The 23111-nt window shown below is 35.6% G+C and overlaps 1 protein-coding gene across 4 annotated transcripts in view; it reads right to left on the bottom strand.

The window, feature by feature from the left end:
* LOC131425271 (clumping factor B) overlaps window positions 1-23111 on the bottom strand; it is a 103332-nt gene that overhangs the window by 52892 nt on the left and 27329 nt on the right. For all 4 annotated transcript variants that reach the window (XM_058587024.1, XM_058587020.1, XM_058587023.1 and 1 more), the window contains exon 2: window positions 5191-5448. In XM_058587024.1, the coding sequence (XP_058443007.1) occupies window positions 5191-5352 (162 nt within the window). In that variant the 5' untranslated portion in view covers window positions 5353-5448. The remainder of the gene's footprint in view (window positions 1-5190; window positions 5449-23111) is intronic.

Below are 23111 nucleotides of genomic sequence, written 5' to 3'. Positions count from 1 at the left end.
GACAGCCCGAACGGGCAGCATTCAGTTCATCAATCGTTTCTCTTCAATCGAGGCTCAGCTTAACCACCGTCAGTTGATCTCTTGAAGTAACAAAATATCTCTTTCAATAGTGTGAAAGCGGCCTTCAAATGAGGTTCATGTAAACATTCGAATTGGTTCAAGATAACAGATGAAAGATAAACCAGATAGCTGAAATATCAATCACAGAATACACATAAATTAATTGTGTCCTTCTTTTTATTAGTTTTCATTTTTAATACTTTACTCCATTTATAATTCTATTCGTTCGAACTTGCTTACTACCAAGAGCGAAGGCAATTAAGGAGCTACACTACTTGGCACTCGAAACTGAGCAAGCAAAACGTCAAATGACTATGTACGATTATTCAACTGACTGGCAGCAAAAGTCAAATGAATTAGTAGGGACATACTGACGGTCAGTGGCCATACATTTAATTTTCATCTTATATTATTCGATTGAAAATGAAATTTTACCGCACTGGTCATGACAATCATTGAAAACCAACGCCATGACCTTCCCAACCCATCGAACATCTACAGATTGTTTCAGAACATTCTCGTTGGGTTCAGGTTTACAGGTTTCATCAACAGCTAGGGTAAGGGCTCCCTATTTCATCTCATTTGTGAGGACGTTACCTTAAAAACCTGATTTAGCCACCAAAATCACTACGATTTTTTCATATATCTGCTTAATTCGCCTTGCTCCACATTCCTTCGAAATTAAAATAATTAAAAAATCAGCTAAAAACTCTTATGATATGTTCACTACTGTGCTCCTAATTTCATCTCAAAGGTTTTGTATTCATCCTATCGTTGGCCTTTCATTCATCTCATAAATTAGCAATGGCGACAGCAATCAAAACCAAAATATTGCACTATTACACTCTCAGGTTCAAAATGTCAGAATTTTCCTTTAAAAGGGGTCTAATGCCAACTATGACACAACACACGATATTAACAAAAACAGTTTGGAATCATTTCGGCGTTTTAAATTTTTTGATCGTTTTCATTACCTTTCGTTTCAAATTTAAAATTTTACTTTGCAGTTAATTTGGAGAACTTAAAAAAAAACAAAAAAATAATTGTTACTATTTAGGCATTAGCCCTTCTAAAAGCAAAATGTAGAACCAGAGATGCCATTCATACAGATTTATCTGTATTGTATAGATTTTTGCGTTCGCGTTCGTTAAATCAGATTACAGATTTTCTAAATTTAATACAGATTTGTAAAGTTTCATAAAAAGTGAGAAGTAAAACGTTAGACTTTTCTCTCTGAATATCTATTAGTATTTGATTATAGTTTTTCTTTAAAAGTTTATTAATCAACGGACAAATCACATGTTAAAATGGAAATCTTTTGTGCAAATGTTTAATGATGAACACTGATAAACATTTACATTAAAATTTAAAACCAATTTGAATTTGATTTGAATTTGAATTTGATTCCTTTTATTTGTGAAAACATATAGAGCAGATACAAATTTTCTATAAAAATATCTGGCATCTCTGTGCACAGCCGATGAAACACACACATTTAACAGTGTTATGGTGACGTATAGCGGAAAGAAACCAGTGCTACTAGATTTGCCACAATGGTTATTTGATTAGTATTTAACACGCTCTATTTGGTAATATTAGAATCTGAAACAGTTTTATTTATATATAAATATCAATGATATAATTAAACTAATGTCACGGATACCAAAAAATACTTGTTGATGATAATTTAAAGAAGGAAAATTAAATTTTTTTATTTAATATCATGAGAAAACCTGGCAACCTTGCGATACGAAATGAGATGAAAACAAAGCGCAATCAAGTGAATTAAGTGCAAATTTTCATCTCATATTTTTCATTGCTTTTATTGCTTATCAGGTAATTTCAGAAATCTTTAATTGTTGAATAAACAAGTGGAAAGTGAACATTACTAACTATAAAGTCATCCAACATTGAATAGTGGTGTAATTATGTGAAATAGTGATCATGTTTTGAGACGAATCGATTAGTAAATATTCAGAAACATGATGAATTGTAAATCTTCAGACGAAAGTGGTTCCTAAATCAAAAAGTGAATTTATTTTAAATGAAAAAAGCGATCGTTGAAGTTTTTTTTATCTATTTTTTCAGTTGCAAAGTGTGGCAAAACATAGAATAAATGTTTTAAAACGTTCCACAGTTTTGTTTAGGTACGTTTAAAGATATGATTAATGTTCAAAGTTATGAGGTGAAGGAATGAGATGGAAATTGGAGCTGAGATGAAATAGGCAGCCCTTACCCTACCAATCACGGCAAAAAACCCACTCGATTTCGCATCAACTTGGCCAAACATGTAGTCGAAATGCGCTGGCGTTCGTGTTTTTGGTTCAGAGATCCCAACTGCTATATATTATTAGACTCAACTCGATGAGATCGGAAAATGTCTGCGTGTGTACCTTTCAAAGATATTTCTCTGCTAAATTTTCTCGGAACTAAACTAAACTGGTTTTAATAAGCTTTGACTAATTAGAAGATACACTTGGGCTGCGTACGATTATCGAATATCAGTTTGCTGTCACATCCGGTTCCAGAGATATTAGGGTATAAGTGACGTAACCGATAAAACGCATTTTAGTTCTTTCTGCTCATTTTTCTCAGAGATGGCTGAGCCGATTTCTACGAGTTTGGGCTCGTTAGAAATTAATATTGGATCGGAGAAGTTTCAAGTTTAAAGACATTTTCGGTTCGGAGAAAAAATCGTAAAAGCGGCGTAATCGACGAAACGCACTCATTTTTCTATACACTCTCTTTTCTCGTTTTCTTCCCGTTACTCTTAGGTTCGTTTTAAAGCTACTAATAGAACACTGATCAAGTTTGAAGCTCAACGTGCCGGCACTTATACATTCAGAAACAGTGGTCTAAATGTTTTTAAATAAAACTAAAATACTGATTTCTTTTTCCCTCGGCGAAAGACCACATAATTGAAGCTGAGGTCAAGTAAACCTGAAATCACCTATATTCTCTACATTCATCAATGCACCACTAATCAAGTGATTAAACTGGTTTTTTTCAAGTTATTCGTGTTAGTTACTTGAGTTTTAGATTTGAATGATAGAAATCAACTCTCGTAAATTCGGTATTTAAAGGGCCATTTGCTTATATTTCAAAATCGTCAAGTTCTAACACGTTTGATCTCTAGCATATCTGTACTCACACTATTCGCGTAGTTATTTTAAGTGTTGTTTTGATTCAGTAGACATTTGCCTATCAGTGCGTACAGTAAATAATGTCTATAAGTCTACGATGAGTGAAGGAGAGGTTAGCACATTAATGAAAAAATAAATATTCATGACGAAGAGCAAAATGGTAGGCCCAGTATTCAAACCGGTCCAAATCGGTTGACGAAAAGTGCTCTAACTGATGAATTTCCTCAGCTTTAATGCACAGTTATCACGAAAAAACTCTGACATCTGAGATTTTCGTTGGGAACACCCACCATACAGTTCAGCTTTAGCACCTAGTGACTACTTTTTTACGTATGAACAAATGTCCCAGTGAATAACGCTAAGGTCATATTCAGGAGTGTTCTAGTTCTAGATGCATAATTTGTGTCAGTTTTAAAATTTAAATCTAGAAATTAAAACAAGATAAGCTGGCAGCCCCAACAGCGTTTTATCTGTGTTTCAAATATATAAAAAATAGAACGGCAATGTATACCAGTTTTAAATTTGACAGTAGAACTGGTCGAATAAATAAAACTAAAACGGATTGCTGGGGATACGTTTGTTTCAGTTTCATTTACATTACAGACCACCCATATGAGCTATGCAGCTGCTGAATTTGCTCTAACGTTGACGAGAAACTAAAAACACCGTTGCAAACTGGTTCAGCTTGCTACTGCAGGGTGGGCCATTTAAAGTATAAGCATTACCCCAATAACTATTGACAGAATTGTCAGATCGACTAATGACATACCGCGTTGGAAGCGTCATTTCAAGACAATTTTACCATGGAACAGTGCACACCAGAAGAACGCACTGAAATTGTTCAGCTGTACGCCGAAAACGAGGTCAACTTTTAATAAAAATTCATCATGTCAAACTAGGCACATTTTTACGTTGAATGAATGGATTATTAAGCGAAATTGTTGGTTTTATGCTACTGAAAACCCTTAATTAATTGAGGAACAACCTCTATAAGACTATAAAGTTACTGTTTGGTTTGGTGTTTGTGCGGCCATGATAAACGATTTTGTGATACCCATTGTTCGTGAAAATGGTTTGATTGGCCGCTGGTTTTAACAGGACGGTGCAACATGCCATACAGCTCGACCAACAATCGATTTGTTACGAACATGGTTCCCCGGACGAATCATATGAAAAAACGGTGATTTTGACTGGCCCCGGAGATCACCCGATATGACGCCACCAGACTTTTTGTGGGGCTATTTGAAATCCAACGTATAGTCTAAAGAGCGGAAGAGGTTCAAACTGCTATCCTACTAACATTCGTTTCACAATTACCATTCTCTCTGATTATCTCTATCATAGACGATACCTGGTCTTAATCTTTCACATTGAGTTCAAGAACTAACTAAATCCAGCTTCTCTGATTATAATTACTATTGGTTTATTTATACACGGCTTTAACCTAGTTGGGGTCTTTCACTGGGATTGATTCTCTGAGTTTTAGTTCTAATAGTATTGAAAAAAACCTCTTTGACTGGAATAACTTATGACTGAGCAGAGTTTATTTTACGACAACAACAACCTTTCCAATGAACTCAACTTGCAAGAGACTGAACTGTGGAGAATAAAGTTGAAAGTTGGCCATCACATTTTCTTTTGTTTGCCTTTGTGCGGATATGATTGGCAAAGATTATTGTTTTTTTTTTCCACTGAATGGATTTCCCCTTCTTGAAATAGTAACATTAGGTGCAAAAAAAACTTGTTATGGTTCAATTGACGTCGAATTTGGAATATAGAAAGCTTATTTCGAAACCATGGCTATACCATGGTCACTGCTTCATCTCAAACAATTCTCAGTCCGAGAGCAATATTCGGTAAAAGTGAAAGGTCATCCGATTCCAACTCATCAGTTTTAGGCATGACGGTGCAGTTATTGATGATTATTCATTGTATCTTAATTCCGACTGGCAAAGCTCAATGTACAATCGGTTGGTATCGCACTTACCTTATCATCGTCTAGTGGTATTTTCATCAGTTCTATGTCGGTCTTTGGTTCCGGTGCAGGTGCAGGTTCTGGATCGGGTTGCGCTTCCGGTACTGGCACTGCCATTACCGTCACCACCAGGGCACTGCATATCACGGTTGTCACTATCAGTAAGTTCCTCATATCGATTTCGGGGTACTAGCTATCAAGTGCTTTACGAAGGCCGCGGAGAGACGACTGTGCGCGTAGGTAATAAATAGGAACACTACAAGCTAAAATCTGTGAACGAAATCAGAAAAAGAATATGTTTATTAGTGTTAATTTAGCTGAACATTGGCACAGTTTTAGGATCGAGGCGTGCCATGTGGGCGAACGAAGAAGACACCTGGTCTGGGGTTTTGATTTCGGGCCGAATAGTTACGAAATCAATATTCACATAGCGAAAACCTGTTTTCAATGAGTCGCGATCGAATCGTCATTACGGCGCAGAGAAGAAACATCACCACAAAACACAATTCTACTTTTTTTTCGATTTCCCTTTCTCTCGCGCATTGCAATCTTCTATCACTCAGCAGCAAATTCACAAACAAGCTTACAAGCGATTGAAATGGAATCCTCCGAGTTTGATCACTTTCTGTTTGAAGGTCACTAGCGTGCTATGATCACGTTTATTTTCGAGATGCTTTGTTTACATACGAAATTTTTATGTATGGCATAATATTTAGTGAATATTAAATTGGTATTTACTTGGTACATAGAGATACGGCATTAATAATTCAACAATCCTCATCATCAATACTGTTCTAACTGAGTAACATCACATCATCAACAAATATTACATCGTGTCACTTTCACTGAAGACTTAAAACCGGAATCGTGACCGAGACTGACGACCGTGGTGAGTAACCGAAATGACTGCAATGATGGTACGACCTTGATCAAAAGTGCTAATTTGCCAAATCCTTCCAAAAGTGACTGCAGCTTACGTTCATCTAGGGAACACACGTCAACTGAATACTGACGTCAAGATAGTTATGCAAAGCAGGAGGACAGAAATAGACGTTATATAGAAGGGAATAAATTACTTCAGGATTTTTTTAATCGTGACATAAGTTTGTCACCAGCTTTGTTATATGAGAACACAGAGCAGAAATTTAATAATTAAAAAAAAAGCGAGAACAGAAACAGGCCTATGTTGCTGTCTTAAGACGCTCCTAATATATTTATAAGCGATAATGAAAGGCACTAACCAAGTTTTATTCTTTAAAATCATCCTCATAAGTAAGAGCATAATCAATGAATAAATTAGTTGAACCTCTATTTGCGAACTACATAATTTCTACTAATTATAAGAGATTAGTACTGGCAGACATAAACTTGGGCTTTTATAAAGCAATGAAATCAGTTTGTATAAGAAAAAGTAACAAGTTTAAAAATTAAAAAAGTTTATAAATGAAGTGTTCGAAATAATAGCAGCATGAAACAAAAAAGTTATCTGATAACGATAAAATTATCACTTTTTCTATTAGAGGTTCTCAGTTTTCGTTAGGACTTTGTATTGCATTCTTTATTTTGGGTCGCAGATGTTTCTTGCCGAGGCATAGAGTTAAAGAACTCCACTGACGTTATGGGTTAGACATTTCAGACCAAGTAAGGCGAGCAACAGTTCATAATTGCCTCGCATTGGTCGGCATAGATTCAAATATATCTTTTAAATTTTTTTTCACTGGTTTTAGATCGGATTGAGATCAGGCGTTTATGACTGCCTTTTAATCACACGGAACAATTTTCTTGAAAACCATGCTTTCACTCGTTCCTCGAAATTGTCTTGTTGGTAGTTCTTTTTCGAGAGCATGTCTTTCTGTGAAAAAGACAACAAAATATTGTACTGTAGTACCGCGTAATTTACTGCATCCACGATGTCAGAGATTCAGATAATATACTCTACTCCGATGAAAGAGGTGCATCTTCATACCACGATTTTGGTACCACCGTGTTTAACCGTTTTCATGGGAAATTATTCCAAAAATAATAATCTGGTTGGCGTCTGACAAACAGACGCTTACCATCTAAGCCAAATAATAACACTTTGCTCTTACCACTCCACAAAATGTTACACCATTTTCGAGTGGCCAATTCATGTGAAATTCTGAGAAATTAGGACGATGGGTAAAATTCGGTTTTAATCTTTATTTTTCTGTCAGTTGACAAGGCAATGTAAAGCTCCAAACATTTTCTATGTTACCCCGTAGTAATATAAGAACGTTGTTTTTCTATCTGAAAACGTGAAGTTCATTAAAAACAAACCGAATACAAGTACATAACATGTTACTGAACAATTATTGAGCGCTGTCTACTATTTCGAGCAGCACTGTATGTAATTTTTTGTTCGGAAGGGAGCATTTGATTACTCACAATTGTTTCATAAAACTTAGATGCAGCAGATTTGTATTAGCAGATGGACCAGATAATAATGTGGGATTTTTTCAGTAGATGTATCTGCAAACAGTTTGAAACTCAGCCGAGAACTTTTACTCCACGTACCATACTACCCATACTTGGCTCCTACTCATTATGATTTGTTTTCATTGATGTTTCTCATACAAAATATAAATTGAGATGCTTTTTTAAAATCTAAAAAGCACTCCAATGCTATGCGAATTACTGCTTCCGAGTTACCACGATTTCAAGAAGTTTTGATTCAAAAGTTCCTCTGTTTTTAACTCAGCCGTGAGTTAGTGAGGAAAACATGGTTTTTTTATATTGAAGATGTGTTCAAAATTTCATCTAAATCGGAGCAAGTCAATATTGATTTTAAAGGGATTAACACATGGATCAATAAGTCCCGAGACTAACAATGGAAATAACATTTTTTTTTGCAAATTTTTTTTTTATTCATCAACATAATCACCTTTTAGGGTGATACAATGGTTCCAACGTTTTTCCAATTTTTCAATATCATGTTTATAAAAAAATTTATCTTTCGCTTCAAAATAAGCCTCAGTTTCAGCGATGACCTCCTCATTTGAGCCAAATCTTTTTCCCTGGAGCATTTTTTTAAGATCAACAAAGAGCCAGTAGTCACTGAGGGCTAAACCTGGCGAGTATGGGGGGTGGGGAAGCAGATCAAAGCCCAATTCGTTCAATTTCGCCATTGTTGTTTTGCTTTCTGAATCATAGACTCGTTGCTGTTTTTGTTCCATCGAAAGCAATCGCGGCACCCACTATGGAAAAAACCTTTTTCATGCTCAATTTTTCATGAAGGATAGTAAGTACACTTCCATATGATATCTGTGTCATCTCAGCAATCTCACGGAGCTTCACTTTACGATCTTTCATTATAATTTTTGTCACTTCACTCACATTTTCCGGTGTAACGGCTTCCACAGGTCTACCCGAGCGTTCCGCGTCATTTGTGTCGGTACGACCACGTTTAAACTCGGCGAACCACCGACAAATCGTTGCTTTTGATGGACAAGAGTCCGGATAACATTTTTCAATCCATTGTTTCGCTTGCACGGTGTTTTTACCCATTAAAAAACAATGTTTTATCAAAACACGAAACTCGTTTTTTTCATTTTTTAAACAAACTACAAAACGACTTTACTCCAACCTCGATAACTCAGCTGTTTCTGGTCGGATCGACTTAAAATTTTGACCCGTTTCAAGCAATGGTTAGTACTCTAGAAAGACGTGGTTACTGGTTTACTACGAGCGCCATCTCTGCTTTAGTCTCGGGACTTATTGATCCATGTGTTAATTCTTCATTTCATTAATGAATTTGCTTTTGTACTATGCAGTCTACCGAAACAGAACCTCACAATTCCACATCAAAAGTTATTAGCAAAGGTGCTAAAATACTAATTTACTTCAGTATGAACTAGTCTGGAGTGTGATTATTGCCTATTACACACTAATTATCTTTGTAGCAATTTCAGTCTTTGAGAGACTTAAACAATGAGCAATAAACTAAAACGAGTTCCGTGTATGATTTCAACATTTGAATATTGCAAATATTAAATAAACCATTACGCTGGAACGTGCTCGTTGTTGACGTCATTAATATAATCACTACCGTATTTCATCAATGCGACACAACCCCAAAGTTGATTGCCAAAACCTGTGTTGCCAAATTTTAAGCGATTTTAACTCAATAGATTACATTATAAAGACGGGTATAGTGTGATGAGTAAGTCGCTGCGTGCAGCCCACCTGGGTTCGATTCCCAACCCCAAGTATAGGGTCAGGAAGTATCTCTGTCCCGAAAAGGCGAATGATCTTAAGATTAAAACCTATGTAATCGAATAAAAAGGAGTTTATATTACTTATCTTCATCATATTAACAACAACAATAATAAAAATAACTATTAAGCATTGAGATCTTATCATAATGAACAGCTCTGAATTTATGAAACGCTCAAGCAAACACTGCTTATATATGTGATTAGAATTAATAATTAAACTTTTATTGACTATCTAGTGCTACCCATAACCCATAGTAGACCTGCTGGACCGTGAACAAGACATGTACGAAAGAATCCTGCAATGGATTTCAAATATTGTATCTAATCACATTTAGCTAAAGATGCCGCCGTTGACTAATTAACCTTAACTACACCTCAAGGTTGGCGGTCACTTGAAAAACACACAAAAAAAAAAGAGCGAACAATACTTATAATTTCATTCGAACAGCCTTGGTACGATGATCGTATCAAGGAACGGTGTCAATGTTCCATACCGCGGCCCAATGAGTGTACTTTTCGAATGCAAATGCAAGATTACGTAAATGTCCACCGAGGCGAGATGGTCTTCTATTTTTCTAAAGTTGTTAATTGGTGGGACAAACCTGTCGGAAATTTGCCCAACAAATTTGATTATCTTTGCGCTCGGCTATTCGTCCCATTCCATCCCATCCCGCTCCATGTGGTCTTTCAACTCGTTGAACTTGATGAGTTAGCTCTCAACTATATCGACTTGGCATTTTTTGTCTTTCAAGCTATCAGGCTGGGACAATTAAAACCTTTGATTTTCAATTGTTCCGCACTTGCCACTCCGCAACGACCACTTCTCTCATGGCAGTGCGACCTGCAAAGCTAAAAGTTAGGTGCATTCCAAGTTCATGACAAAATTCATGAATTAGGTAGATTCCAAATTCAAGACATGGGTAATAGTTCATTTGATTTCCGTTTCGAAACAAATCTATAAAATCCTTGTCAATTTGTTTATTAAATTATCAGGTATCTCTTTCATTTGGAAATATGTAAATATGATGAATGTGAAAAGTGCATTTTTTCAATAGTAATAAAATTCCATAATTTCGTATATATCTTCACAAGTGTCTCATTTGTTTGCTTGTTTTGAAGGTTTCAGGACAACAATTTTTGATTAAATACCATCATCATGATGAATCATGATTGATGTATCAACCAAAATTTATGAAGTTCTGTCAAAGTGTTTGCAAACCGATTAAAAAAAACACACTAATACCGTTTTCGTTTTTGAACCTAGACGCGGGCGACTCTGATTCCGAGTAAAACGAACACGTGGTACGCGCCCTAAACAACACCTCATGAAAAAAAGAAAAAAATAAACAAACTTGCATGGATGCGTGGTGCGACCCGAGAAAATTTTCAGAGCGAAACTACGCGAATGGAGTCCGATCTAGAGCGACCTCAGATTGCTAAAACAAACATATTAAGCGTTGTTTGGGCGACTCTGGGTCAGCTTTCGGGCTGCTCTGATCCATAATCGAAAACGGTATAAGATTCAAACTAAAAGCAGAATAAGTCATTGTGATTGACCTGTTCAAGAATAAATTTACCACATTTGAAAGGAGTAGTTAGCGAAACGCAAGTGTAATATTTTTCTATGTAACGTCCATTATGTCTAAACTAAATTACGACCGGCGCATTTACAGCTGCCCTTGTTTGTTTTGATCTTTCGATCCTTTGTTATTCTCTGCCAATGAAGTTCACGTAAACTGACAAGCTAATAAATGTACATCGTAAAAGAGCTTGCCGTCTAAGTTGTCCGCATCGAGTGCTCCATTACAAAAAGTAACATGCGCTGTGGTCGTTAATAATAGCCCGAGGTACGACATGCTACATAAGCACACTAAATTTAAGATACTAGTTTACCAGAAACTCAGCTTTCTGCGACGCCGTCATCAATGTTGTGAATCGCCAATATCCTAAACGATATTGACAGCGAGCCAGTAGCAGAATTTATGTCGCGTTACTGGACAAAGCTATTGAAAACTCTAGATATGTGATAACTTTTAAGGACTTTCAACTTGTCTGTATAAGCACTATGAATTTAAGATATTTAATAACATATTTTTGACTAATTCATCGAATAATAATATAATAAGAATATGGATGAGTATAATAATTTCTATAGTTATATCTCTAATGATTTACGCCAAAATTAATATTTTTAAAGTACATTTGAATACGTTTTTGACTTTCTCATAACGAAAGGCTATGCAATCACTGTGAAAACCGACTTTTTAACCTTTCATTGTTCGCTCAAGGTGTTTGCTCAACTGAAACGTTTCATTTCTTGTTTGTGGTGCGTGTTTTTGTTGGATGTCGTTGCTAAGCTGCCAGCACGATAAATAAAAAATGACAGATTAGTTAAAACAACAATCGATTAGTTGAACCAAATTTTAACCAATCAAAATCAGAGAAACAATTAATATTTTAGTTGTTTTGCGATCGCTGGCTTTTCCGTGTGAGAAAATTTTTTTACAAAAGCATTTTGATTATAAACTGAATAACTAAATTGACCGTTTTAAGCAACACGTACAAATGTTTCTTTCTCATATTAGTCAATTAAAAATACTCGTGGTTTGGTGTATGTTTTACTAGCGAACAAAACATGTTGTAAGCCCACTGCACTCAATCACTGAAAATATTTCGTATTTCTATGTGTCGGTTTTACTCGATGAGCTTTTTGCGATAGAAAACATAAATTTTGAGCTATTTGTGATAATCTCATACTACAGAAAATTTTATCATAAATTATTGACAACATTTCCGATGATACGGAAAAAAAGTTATGCTTCTATATAGTTCTACTTATTCTTGTATAGACTGAAATTTGAAAAGGCACCCCATAGTAAAGTAACAATTAATCACGTTAAAAAATGAAATCGTTCTTTAATTAAATATTGTAATCGTAAAGATTCCATTAGTCCTTTCGAATGTCGATAATTGTTCTCACGGACAATGGATTTTGCATAAATTGGACAATGGATTTTGCATAAATCGTTCAGAACATCTTTTGTCGTAGGACTACGCTTGTGTTTTATTTTATAAAACCAAAAAATAATAGATTTTCTGTACATTTTCGATTGAATTGCACCAACTGCTTGAAAAGATTTCTACGCATCGATCCGAGTAGATAAAACTATATATTTCAGATAATTGAAGGTCGAAACTTGAAGTAATAACGACCGATCTATAATTTTTTCTGTGTTCTAAGGTATTATCATGGTTTCTTCTAGCAGAGACGTCAGTTTCGCATACATAAGTTCATGATTTTTATAACAATTCTGCTCTCCCATGCGTGTCTTCGTATTTAAGAAAATTGCTTTCACAAAAATCTGTATTGAACCGACTTGCACTTTGTAGTTGTGCACAACAGTAAATTTATTTTATGCGCCGTTTTTGCAGAGCGAACGACATTTTCACCGAAATTCTACTGTTTTGTCGTGAATACGACTTACTTTACTATGGGGCGCCTTTTCAAAATTTACCCTCTGAGAGAGTGATAAGTTTTTGATCGTGAATATCTCCTTTTGTATCTAATGAATCAACATAATTCTTGCTACATGCCATCGGAAATACGATCACAATTTTATGATAAAATTTTCCTTTGTCTGACATAATCTCAAATAGTTCAAAATTAAAATTTTCTGAAATGTTTGGTATAAACGAGTATCAAAAGGATAATTCATAAGGCGCGTTTGCCTTTCTCGTATTTTGAAAGGTCATAGCTCAGTGATCTGTGGAAGGATTTATATAATCTAACTACCAGTAGAATCGAAAAATTTCAACTTGAACGTGTATTGCAACAACATTGAAGTTTTTCAATAGTACACTATTGAAAAACCTGTTTGATTTAACCCATGACAGCACCAGCCAATCAGAACGCGAGATGTCTGCATCTATATAAAAATCGAGTGGTTCATTTTTCCTACCATTTGCTGGGCAACTGTTCCCGAAACAAGACACACGAGAGCAACATCGAGGACCTGTGGTCTCACTGTTTCCCGTTCTGCGAACAGGAAAGGAATTTTAGCAAACGGGCTGTCCGTATACCGCTGCCAGTAGCAGGTATAAAATGAAATGTGATGTGAGAAATAGTGTCATTTAAGTTAAAGCAGCTACTCTGAACTCACGAGATACCGTCAGCACGATGACACCGAAAACCGGTAGAAAGGCAGCAAAAAAGTCCAGCAAGACCCATTCAAAGCACTTTTCAGTGCATTTCAGACATTTCATGTTGATTGTGACAATTCAAAGGCACTTTTTAGTGCCACAGATAATCATTAAAAGTTAATTAAACTTTCAATATTTCCTACCAAAAGATACATCAAGATGAAAGTTAAAATAATTTGCACCGTCACTAACACATTCAATTACGAACGGCAATGCGAAAGTGGAAGTGATGATGTTGAACACATCTAGTATGGGGTCGTGTGAAAATACGAGGTCTGTTCAAAAAGTTCCCGGAATGTTTTAATTGCGCGCGTCTGGAGAGTCCGGTGGTCAAAATTTTTTTTTTATTGTGTTGGTACATATGTCCGTAATGTATGGTGAAATTTTCAGCTGTATTCATTGTTTACATTCTGTCTTGTAGCGGCTGGTGTAGACGTGTTTTTTTGAGCTCGGCGATTTTTGTCTTGGTGACGTTGGGTGCTTCCACGTGGACGATTGTGCTTTTGTTTCGACATCAAAACCGTACACCCATGTTTCATAACCAGTTATGACCCTTTCAAGTAAATTTGGATCGTCGTTGACGTCGTTGAACAGCTCCTGAGCGATGGTAATGCGTTTGTTTTTTTGATCAAAATTCAGCAGTTTTGGAACGAATTTTGCTGCCACTCGTTTCATGCCCAAAACATTTGAAAAAATATGATGGCATGAGCCAACTGATATGCCAACCTCTCTAATAGTGATTCGGCGATCATCCATAATCATTTTTTCCACTTTTCCCACATTTTCATCGATTATTGACGTGCTGGGTCGACCGGAGCGTTCGTCGTGTTCAACGTCTTCGCGGCCATCTTGGAAACGCTTATACCACTCGTAAACACTTGTTTTTTTCATAGCAGACTCACCGTAGGCTCTCTAAAACATTTCGCACACAGCTTCAATAAAAATAAACTACAAATTTGTCGTACCTAGCCTATATTAGCAAACTAAAAAGAAATTGTTTCAAGTTTGGAATATATAGTTGTAGAATAGTAGCTGTTTAACGTAACTAATCTGTACTTTAATGTAGGCGCATTGCTTCAAACTCTAGTAGTGAAAAAGGGGAAAGCGTGCACAATTCACATAATCAATCAACTAACTGATATTCGGAAAAGTGATGTTAGCGTGCCAGATTTTTCGTATTCACGACATCCAGTTATGTCTCTGACATTACCCATTCGCCTTTTTTGCATTCGGGTAAAACGCAGAACGATCTCGATCATGGAGCACATTTCATTACCAACACTTCTAAACTAAGCTTTTCAAAACATCCAAAATTCCCAAGGAAACATTTTCCAAAAAATTTGTCGAGTATAACCAAATAAGTTTATATGGAACACACAAAAAATTGCTGCTAAAATATTCAAAACGGACTTTTGCTGTGACTAGGTCAATGATTGTGTAGTCCAACGTCAACAGTTCGAATAACCCCGCAGAGCTGTTCCTTGTACATTTTTAAAAGAATAAGATAAATAAAACGTTGAATGAAAAAGCCGTACAAATATATAACCGCTTCTTTCGTTCTTGCATTCGAACATTTTTCTGACGACTGGCGCTGAATAACTCAGCATGGATCTAACCGTTCGTAAAACCAGAATCAACCAGTAAACGTTGAAAACTCGTTTTTGTTCGGCACTGCATTTCGGTGAATAACAGAAAAAATGTTTTGCAGATTGCAGAAACTTCACGTCTGCTTGGCGATTTATGCTGAACTGCTAGGTGGAATAACATAAACTGTAGTGCACTGACGAGTCTAAGACGAAAAAAAAGATCAAACCTGAATCGACAGTAACAGTTTAAAAACATGTTTTGATTCGACACATCAAAGAAGATATTGTACTTTGGTGTAAAACGAAGAAGTGTCTTTCGAACAGCAAACGGTGCTTAACGGTTTAGGTTGAACTGTTTGCTGGCATAACAAATCAACATAAATTATATTGCACTGATCAGTTGAAGACGAAACGTTCAGAAAATACGGTCGATAAATATTTGTTCTCAACAAGAACTACTTAGAAACTCTAGAAAAATAATGCTGAATTCGGATTTTTATTCTAAACATTTTTACGATTCCAGTGCATTTTGAATGTCATTTCATTCGAAAATTGCTCACAGTTTGAATAATATTCCTGAATACATCTTCAACACGATTGAAACACGCGAAAGAAAAAAAAAACTGGGTTGTGTATGAGATACGACCGATCACGATGACATGAAAAATGCAAAAGCAATCTTCTCTACGAAGTGCATCGAACTGTACCGAGTGCAAGTCAACACTGCCAAACAAGTAGCTTGGCAAACTATTTATAGAACGAATGACATTTTCAAATATTTCATCTATCCGCTCTGCATGAAAGCAGACGTTGACTGAGCAAACAAATGTGGCAAAACCTTTTATAGATCCTGTTTTGTGCGAAAGTTCATAGTGGTTACTGTGCAGAACAGTGGGGTATTTTTTTCATGCATAACGCGAAGCCTTTCTCTATCTATTGCTATTCCAGAACTGCTACTGAACGAAAAGCGAGGTGTGAAACAACGATCAAAAGTGTCAGCCTTGTTAGAGCAATCAAGATGATGACGTCATTATGGTATTCTGTGATTGGCTCGTGAAAACATAGGTCGATTCAAATCGATTTTTCATTGGTGCACTATTGAAATACTAAAAAGACGTTGCAATACATGTTCAAGTTTAGGTAATGTTTTTGAATCGATTGGCAATTAAATTATATAAATCCATCAAACAAACTAAGTTATAAGCGTTCAGAATTGTGACAGAAAAAGGTACCGAGTAACCTTCAATGTTTCGTATTTTTGATTTGGCACTCAGCCCCGTGTAGTGAAGGGTAAGGCATTTTTAATAACACAAAACGAATTACTCAGAGAATTTATTTAAATACACTGGCTTACATGCAGTTACCGATTTCGGCACTACCAATTCGAGGATTGGATTTTCATCTATGCCAAAAAATATAGATAGTTGGACTGAAAGGAAAACAAATTTGAACAAAAAGATATACCTTCAAATCAAATGCGTCTTTAACGATGTTGTTAAATAAAATTAAGCCCAAAATTCGAAAACCGGTATTGATTGGTAGGAAAAATGAATAATCGGAGTATTAAAATTGGTATGAATTGTAATAAATAGCATAAAATCATATGATTAAAATGTCGTTTTAGCTTAAAAAACCTGATACTAGCCAAGAGCTTTTTTATCAACTAACCAGTTTTTACTAAACTGAATCTGCCTCCATTAATCAACAGTGTTGTGAGCAAACCCAATATTCATAAGTATCAGATTCGAAACTGACTCACTTGTTAGTTCAATGATGTTGAATAAATTTCGAAAGAAAAACTCGACACAAGCGGTTTTAGTGCAGTTATGGTGGAAACTTATGCCGTTTATGATTTTTAGCGCTGCACCAGTGACTCGGTCCAATTCAGGTGTAATCAAGATATTCTTTTCCACTCTACACCGGTGTAGTGTCACCGTTAAAAACGAAAACGCTATTAGTTAACGTTCGGATCATCCAAAAACGACATAAGTTGATACTTACTTCAGATGTCAGTTGTTACACTGATTGAACAGTCTTTCTATATAAGAAAGGCAAAGAGAGTCGAATTGAAATATTAGTATCATTAAGTGGAGCAAAGACAAAGGAAGTTCGAGTTGATCACTGAGCTGCAGTCTGAACTCATTGGAAAAGAAAAAGTTGGATACGACAAGTCAGTTACGACGGCAACAGGTCTTAATCCTAATTTTTTAAATCTGATAACTACCGATCAATTATACTGCGAATTAAACAGTCTTGACGGCTGAAAATTTTTATAAATTTATTTCAGTCCTACTATCAACTTATCTGGTTTATTTGCACAAATGAATTGTAAAAACACTCTTCAAGTTTTTGACTTATCATTGAAACCACGCTCTTTAAATTTAAAAATCATATAATCGCCTCACATTGCAAATCAAGTCGCATTGTAACGTCAAGCTACTGCTTTGTGACAGCACTAATACTGTTAAATATGCGATTCACAGTGACAGCAATGACTCCCCTCGACCAAGGTTGCAAAACACCCTCAACAGTCACGAAAGAGGGTCAAAGATCTTGCTGAAGTTTGACCCTGTGGGATCTTCACGCTTTTGTCATCGAAGAATGCACATATCAAATAAGCCACCCGTAGTCTGATGACGAAACGGTGAAATGTGATTGACCCGGGACAATGAAGCGTGAGGGATAGCCATAGACGAAGCTGACAGCCACAGAAATTTGTGGCGACAATGAAGCGAACACACGAATTGCTTCTCTCCGCGGAGTCTCAACTACCAGTCACAATTGTGACCAGCCAAGTGGGCCTTGGTTGATGACAGGCGCTGTAAAATTGCTTTGATATGCTTCCGCGTTGTCTCGTGACATTTGCGAATAATGTTTTTCTCTTATGCTTTAGTCTCCTAGATATTCAATTGCTAAAATCTATTTTGAAAATATTTTGTTTAAGAATAATATTTATTTGTTTGAGCTCCTTCACAGACAAAATATTTTTATATAACTGGTGATATAATTCCGCATCGAAACCTTTCATTTGTATTATAAAACGAACAACAGCAATTAAAGAAAACAAATTTCTATTATGGCGAGCTTTTGGTAAGGCTTACTCCGAAATTTAGACATTCGTTGATCAAAAATATCTTTATATAATATAAGATGCACATTCGTCGCAGTTCTCGCAAATTTACATGCAAGCACGTGTTTAATTGTGTGGTTTAGAAATTACATGGCCTTAAAACTCAATGAAATAAAAAACAAAACAAAAAACGGTAGCGACCGCGACATGAAACCAGGATAACTCAAACACAAAGAACGTCCGTTTGCTGACTTAGCCACAGAATCATTTTTCTGCTTGACAGATAGTTGGTATTTATTATTTTCAAGAGCTAACCCAAGCGCTGGAAATCTTGGTTCGACCCTGGCCAAACACCGATACCAATTGCGATACCTAATCGCTTAAAAATACTGTGCATTCGGTGGATATCTTGTACTACGAGCTTCTCAAATCAGATGAAATGCTAATCGCTACCAATAACAAATTATGAAATTGAATCAACCCTCGCTCGAAAAATGAACAGAATGCCCTTCAAAAAATGGAAAAGACATTGTGCAGTACGACAACGACCCGCACGTGTGTCCGATCAAAAACATTATTTCTCACGAAAATGTCAGCGATCGCAAAACAATTAAAATATTAGTTGTTTTTTCTGAATTTGATTGGTTAAAATGTGGTACAACTAATCGATTCTTGTTTTAACTAAACTATCATTTTTTATTTATCATTTTTTAGCAATGACACCCAGTAAAGACACGCACCACAAACGAGTAATGAAACGTTACAGTTGAGCAATGACATACACCCTAAGCGAAAAATGAAAAGTTTCAATGAGGTGTCACTCGTGCAACTGAACAATCCCAACAAAGTTACTTGTATGCATGAAAGCAAAAAATGTCTGTTGTTTTAACTAAAAACTCTCATAGTAGCAGACGGGCGAGTACTTCTTAGGGAACCAAACGAACACTCAAATTCCTATGTTAGAGTATGGGAATTTGACGGTTCATTTGGCTCTCTAAGAAGTATTTCCTAGTCTGTTACTATTAGAATCTGTAGTTTGAACCAATTATTCAGTTATTTGAACTTAAGACGCCTAATGCAATAAATATTTTTTAGCGAGCTTCACCGCTTGAACAACGAAACTTACTGTTTATAGCTTCATCACAAAACTCAAAGATAATATAGAAATGCAACAAAAGGGAATTCACCAGCAAAATGAACACGGGCATTAAGAAATTTTTCCTCCGCTTGCAGAATGGCTCGCTGGAAGAGCTTTTTTGATTCCGTTTTCAAAAATCACTTTACTGCCCATACTCGCATATCTGTCCCATATCGATTTTCGCCAATTTTGAGTTAGCTTGAGGAATGAAATCTATCCTCAATATCCTCTCAGAATTTTAGCATTAGCATTAGCATTAGAGACCGCCCGTGTGTTGCTACTCCGTTATTGATCTGGACCAATTGAGATTGCAAAATGATTTTTTGAAGTAACATGTTTGGGAATAACACATTGTTTCACACTGTGCAAACTGTATTGAACCATGCATGCTGATCAATACCGACGCCGGCCACGTCCGAATGCAGATCTACTTGGGAGGGAAAGGATTGTTAGTTCGATGCATGTTGCTACTAGGAACCGAGGAATCCTCTGCATTCCCACATGCATCACAGGAGAGGATACTTTGTTAGTAAATGTTTTAATAATGTTATCATGTGTTTATTGCTCTGGGTAGCCGGCTACCAAGAATGTTTTAAAGTATTATGGTTTTATGTGTTACTTTATGCTGGCAGAATAATGCACGAAACAGTCAATCTCCGAAATTGACAAAACTCCGGACAGCCGGCTGTCGAGTATGCAGTCACTCGTTTATGCATCTACCTTTCGCGTTTTTTTAGTCATGCAAAAAAGACACATGCGGATTGATAAAAAAAAGGTATCATCTCACTGCTAGGTGGATTAAGCACGTTTTTATAAATGAAACAACGTGATACAAAATAAACGAGCGAATAGGATTTAGACAAAAAAGTTATTTCATTGCATTGAACTATTCTAAACAGTTATTATAAAATCATTTTAAATCACCAAACAAAGGTCAACAGATTTCACACGCGTCTTGATTCTTTATTATTTCCGCTTTATAATTTTAATTATTTATTAAAAATAATTAATTGTTTATATCAGTTGATCTGGGCAGCCGGCTACCGAGAAAAATATTAATTTACTGTTTGAAATATTAATATCAAGTGTTTTTTACTATGTATTCAATATACCGATATATGTTATCTCTGTTATTAACTTTGTAATATAAACGGATTTGCGCAATGGTTGATTTTTATCATTCATTTTATAATCCTGAAAGACAATCAATAACATGGAAGAAGAAATCATTCCTAATAAAACTTTTCTTCGAAGCTAGACGGAAATTGATAGGTTGAATAAAGAGATGATTTAGTAAAATAGAGTAATCAGAAGTAAAACATTGAAAATATCTGATAACTGAAAGGAAAAAGAAACTCCTGCAATTGTCGCCTTTTACGACATGGAAGCAGGAACCCAGTGGATCTATTCTTGGTTCATTTTTTTCCGCCGGATTCCACACGGCATCTAGGCTGGTACAGTCCGGAGAGAGCTAATAGGTACTATCAATCTCCTAGTGGACCCCAGCTCCTTATCTTCAATATCCTCTCAGAATTTGCAATAAAAGTTGAGGGTTTGTTCAGTAAAATGTGAAAAAAATATCAATTCATGTCTGTCCCATATGCAAAGTACCCGCAAATCAGTCCCATTCAGTGCAAATTTCAATCATTTCATTTGTTGCAATATTGGAATAGCAAAAGTGTATTACCGATATTTCATGTAATAGTACCATGATTTAGAATTAAGTAGTACAATAAATCAAAAAATTCGGAAATAAAATTTTGATCGTCTTTTTCTCGACATGCCGATTTTCTATATGGGACTGATATGCAAGTATGGGCAGTTTACGTCAGCAGTAATTTTTAAGCATTAAGCGTTTTTAATTACATTGACATGAACTGTCCGAAAAAACATTACTCGCAGATGAAATTAAAACATTTATACTGTATGAATATCATTCAGTACATGGAAAGCTTGGTTTACATATTCTTATGCATGCTATCACTTACATGAAACATAAAATAAAAATAGAATACAGCAATTTCGTCGTTACGTGGTTACGACAAAATCAACAGATATGTTAGGTTAATATTTTAGTTGAAACGTACAGGGCGAAAAACAACAATTGCAACTCTGTAATTTTGCGATCTGCAGATTCTCCGTGCTGAACTCAGATGCGACGTTTAGCCCTACCCACCATACTCTCCAAACTTGGTTTCTTTCAATGTCTCATGCACTTGCTGAACAGCACTTCAGTAGTTATGAAGATGTAGAATTATGATTTTTACTTCAAAAGATAAACAGTTCTTTCGACGATATGTTCGAGAGTTGGTGGAATAAGATGGAAAGATGAAAAAATACGTAGCTTTCAAAGGCAACTATTTTGAACGAATTTTTTCGAGCCTTCAACATGTGTTTCCATTAAAAAATATCGCATTAATAACTAGCAAATCTGGTATATGCATCTTAATCAGTGCACTATGAGGAAATGTAATTTCTTACATCAATCACGTAACTCATTAGTAGATTTATTAGTACGATGAATTTGTTACGATGTATAATTTATCATTTGATCTTGAAGGATCCAAGTGATTTCTAAAGAATTTTAAGGACAACTAGTTTCTTAGAGTTATGTATGTATGCAGTATGAGTTCATTTATAGAAAGGAACTTAATTACAACTCAGTACTGGATGTAGATTTTTGGAAGATCTGTAATTACATTTGTTTAGCAACAATGAATGGTTGCGAGAATTTCAATGTGAAAGAAAACTTTGTGCATGCAGTACTCAAATATAAATATTAGTATTTTGCTTAACAAAATCCACTTTTATGTGTGCACTAATGACAGCTACTCATTACAAAAAATTTAAATTATTTTTATTTTAAGTGGCAAACAAAATGTCTGTGTATAACAACCAATAACTTTCGGTGTGTAATAACTAATAACAGGTCGACAGATCATCACGAAAGCGAACTCATTTCGGATCGCCAATTACCTCATATAACACGGTTGCCGGTAAAGGTGCATGACAGCTAGATACATTACCTTCAATTGTGTTTGCGCACATCCCGAAACAGCGGAGGAGAGGTGTATTTGAACGTTGGAACTTGTTCTTAGATACATTGTACAATATAATAATTACTGCACCGCAATGATAATAGCAAAGTGATTTAAACTTGCTATGGGAATTTGTGAGCGTATTTTATCGATCTGCTTGATCTGTGAGAAAATCATCAATCAAACGATCGGCAAAAAAAAATGTTTCAATTGAACGAGAATAAGATCTTGTGTGATCTTTGTTCTTTTAATCATTTGTAAAGTTATGCATTTGTGGACGAATGAATTCACGATGAATAAATTTCGTGCTCAACAATAATTTATGATTTGTATTTTTGTAAACGTGCTTAGATATTCTGAAATTATATGGACTGGGAAATAATGTGGAATGTACGTGTATAAGGTGAAGTGGTATTAAATTGTCCATCTAAGTAAATCAGCTCCATTCTTCAGTAATTTGCATTACATAAATTCGATCAGTAATAATTTCTTCTAATAGGTGCTTTCAACCGGATCAACCAGTTGTTGTATTTTCTTTTCTATTTTGACATTTCAAGGGACTGTTATGAGAAATATTGAATATTGTTGTGGATCATGCTCATGATTTGTTATGAGGCAGTTTATATTGTTCCAGGGACATTGAGCCTACTTAATAGTGTATAAGGA

Source organism: Malaya genurostris, chromosome 1, assembly GCF_030247185.1.
Source record: "Malaya genurostris strain Urasoe2022 chromosome 1, Malgen_1.1, whole genome shotgun sequence".
In the NCBI taxonomy this organism is placed as follows: domain Eukaryota; kingdom Metazoa; phylum Arthropoda; class Insecta; order Diptera; family Culicidae; genus Malaya; species Malaya genurostris.
The sequence above is the reverse complement of the archived record's forward strand: the minus strand, read 5'-3'. Positions and strand labels throughout refer to the sequence as shown.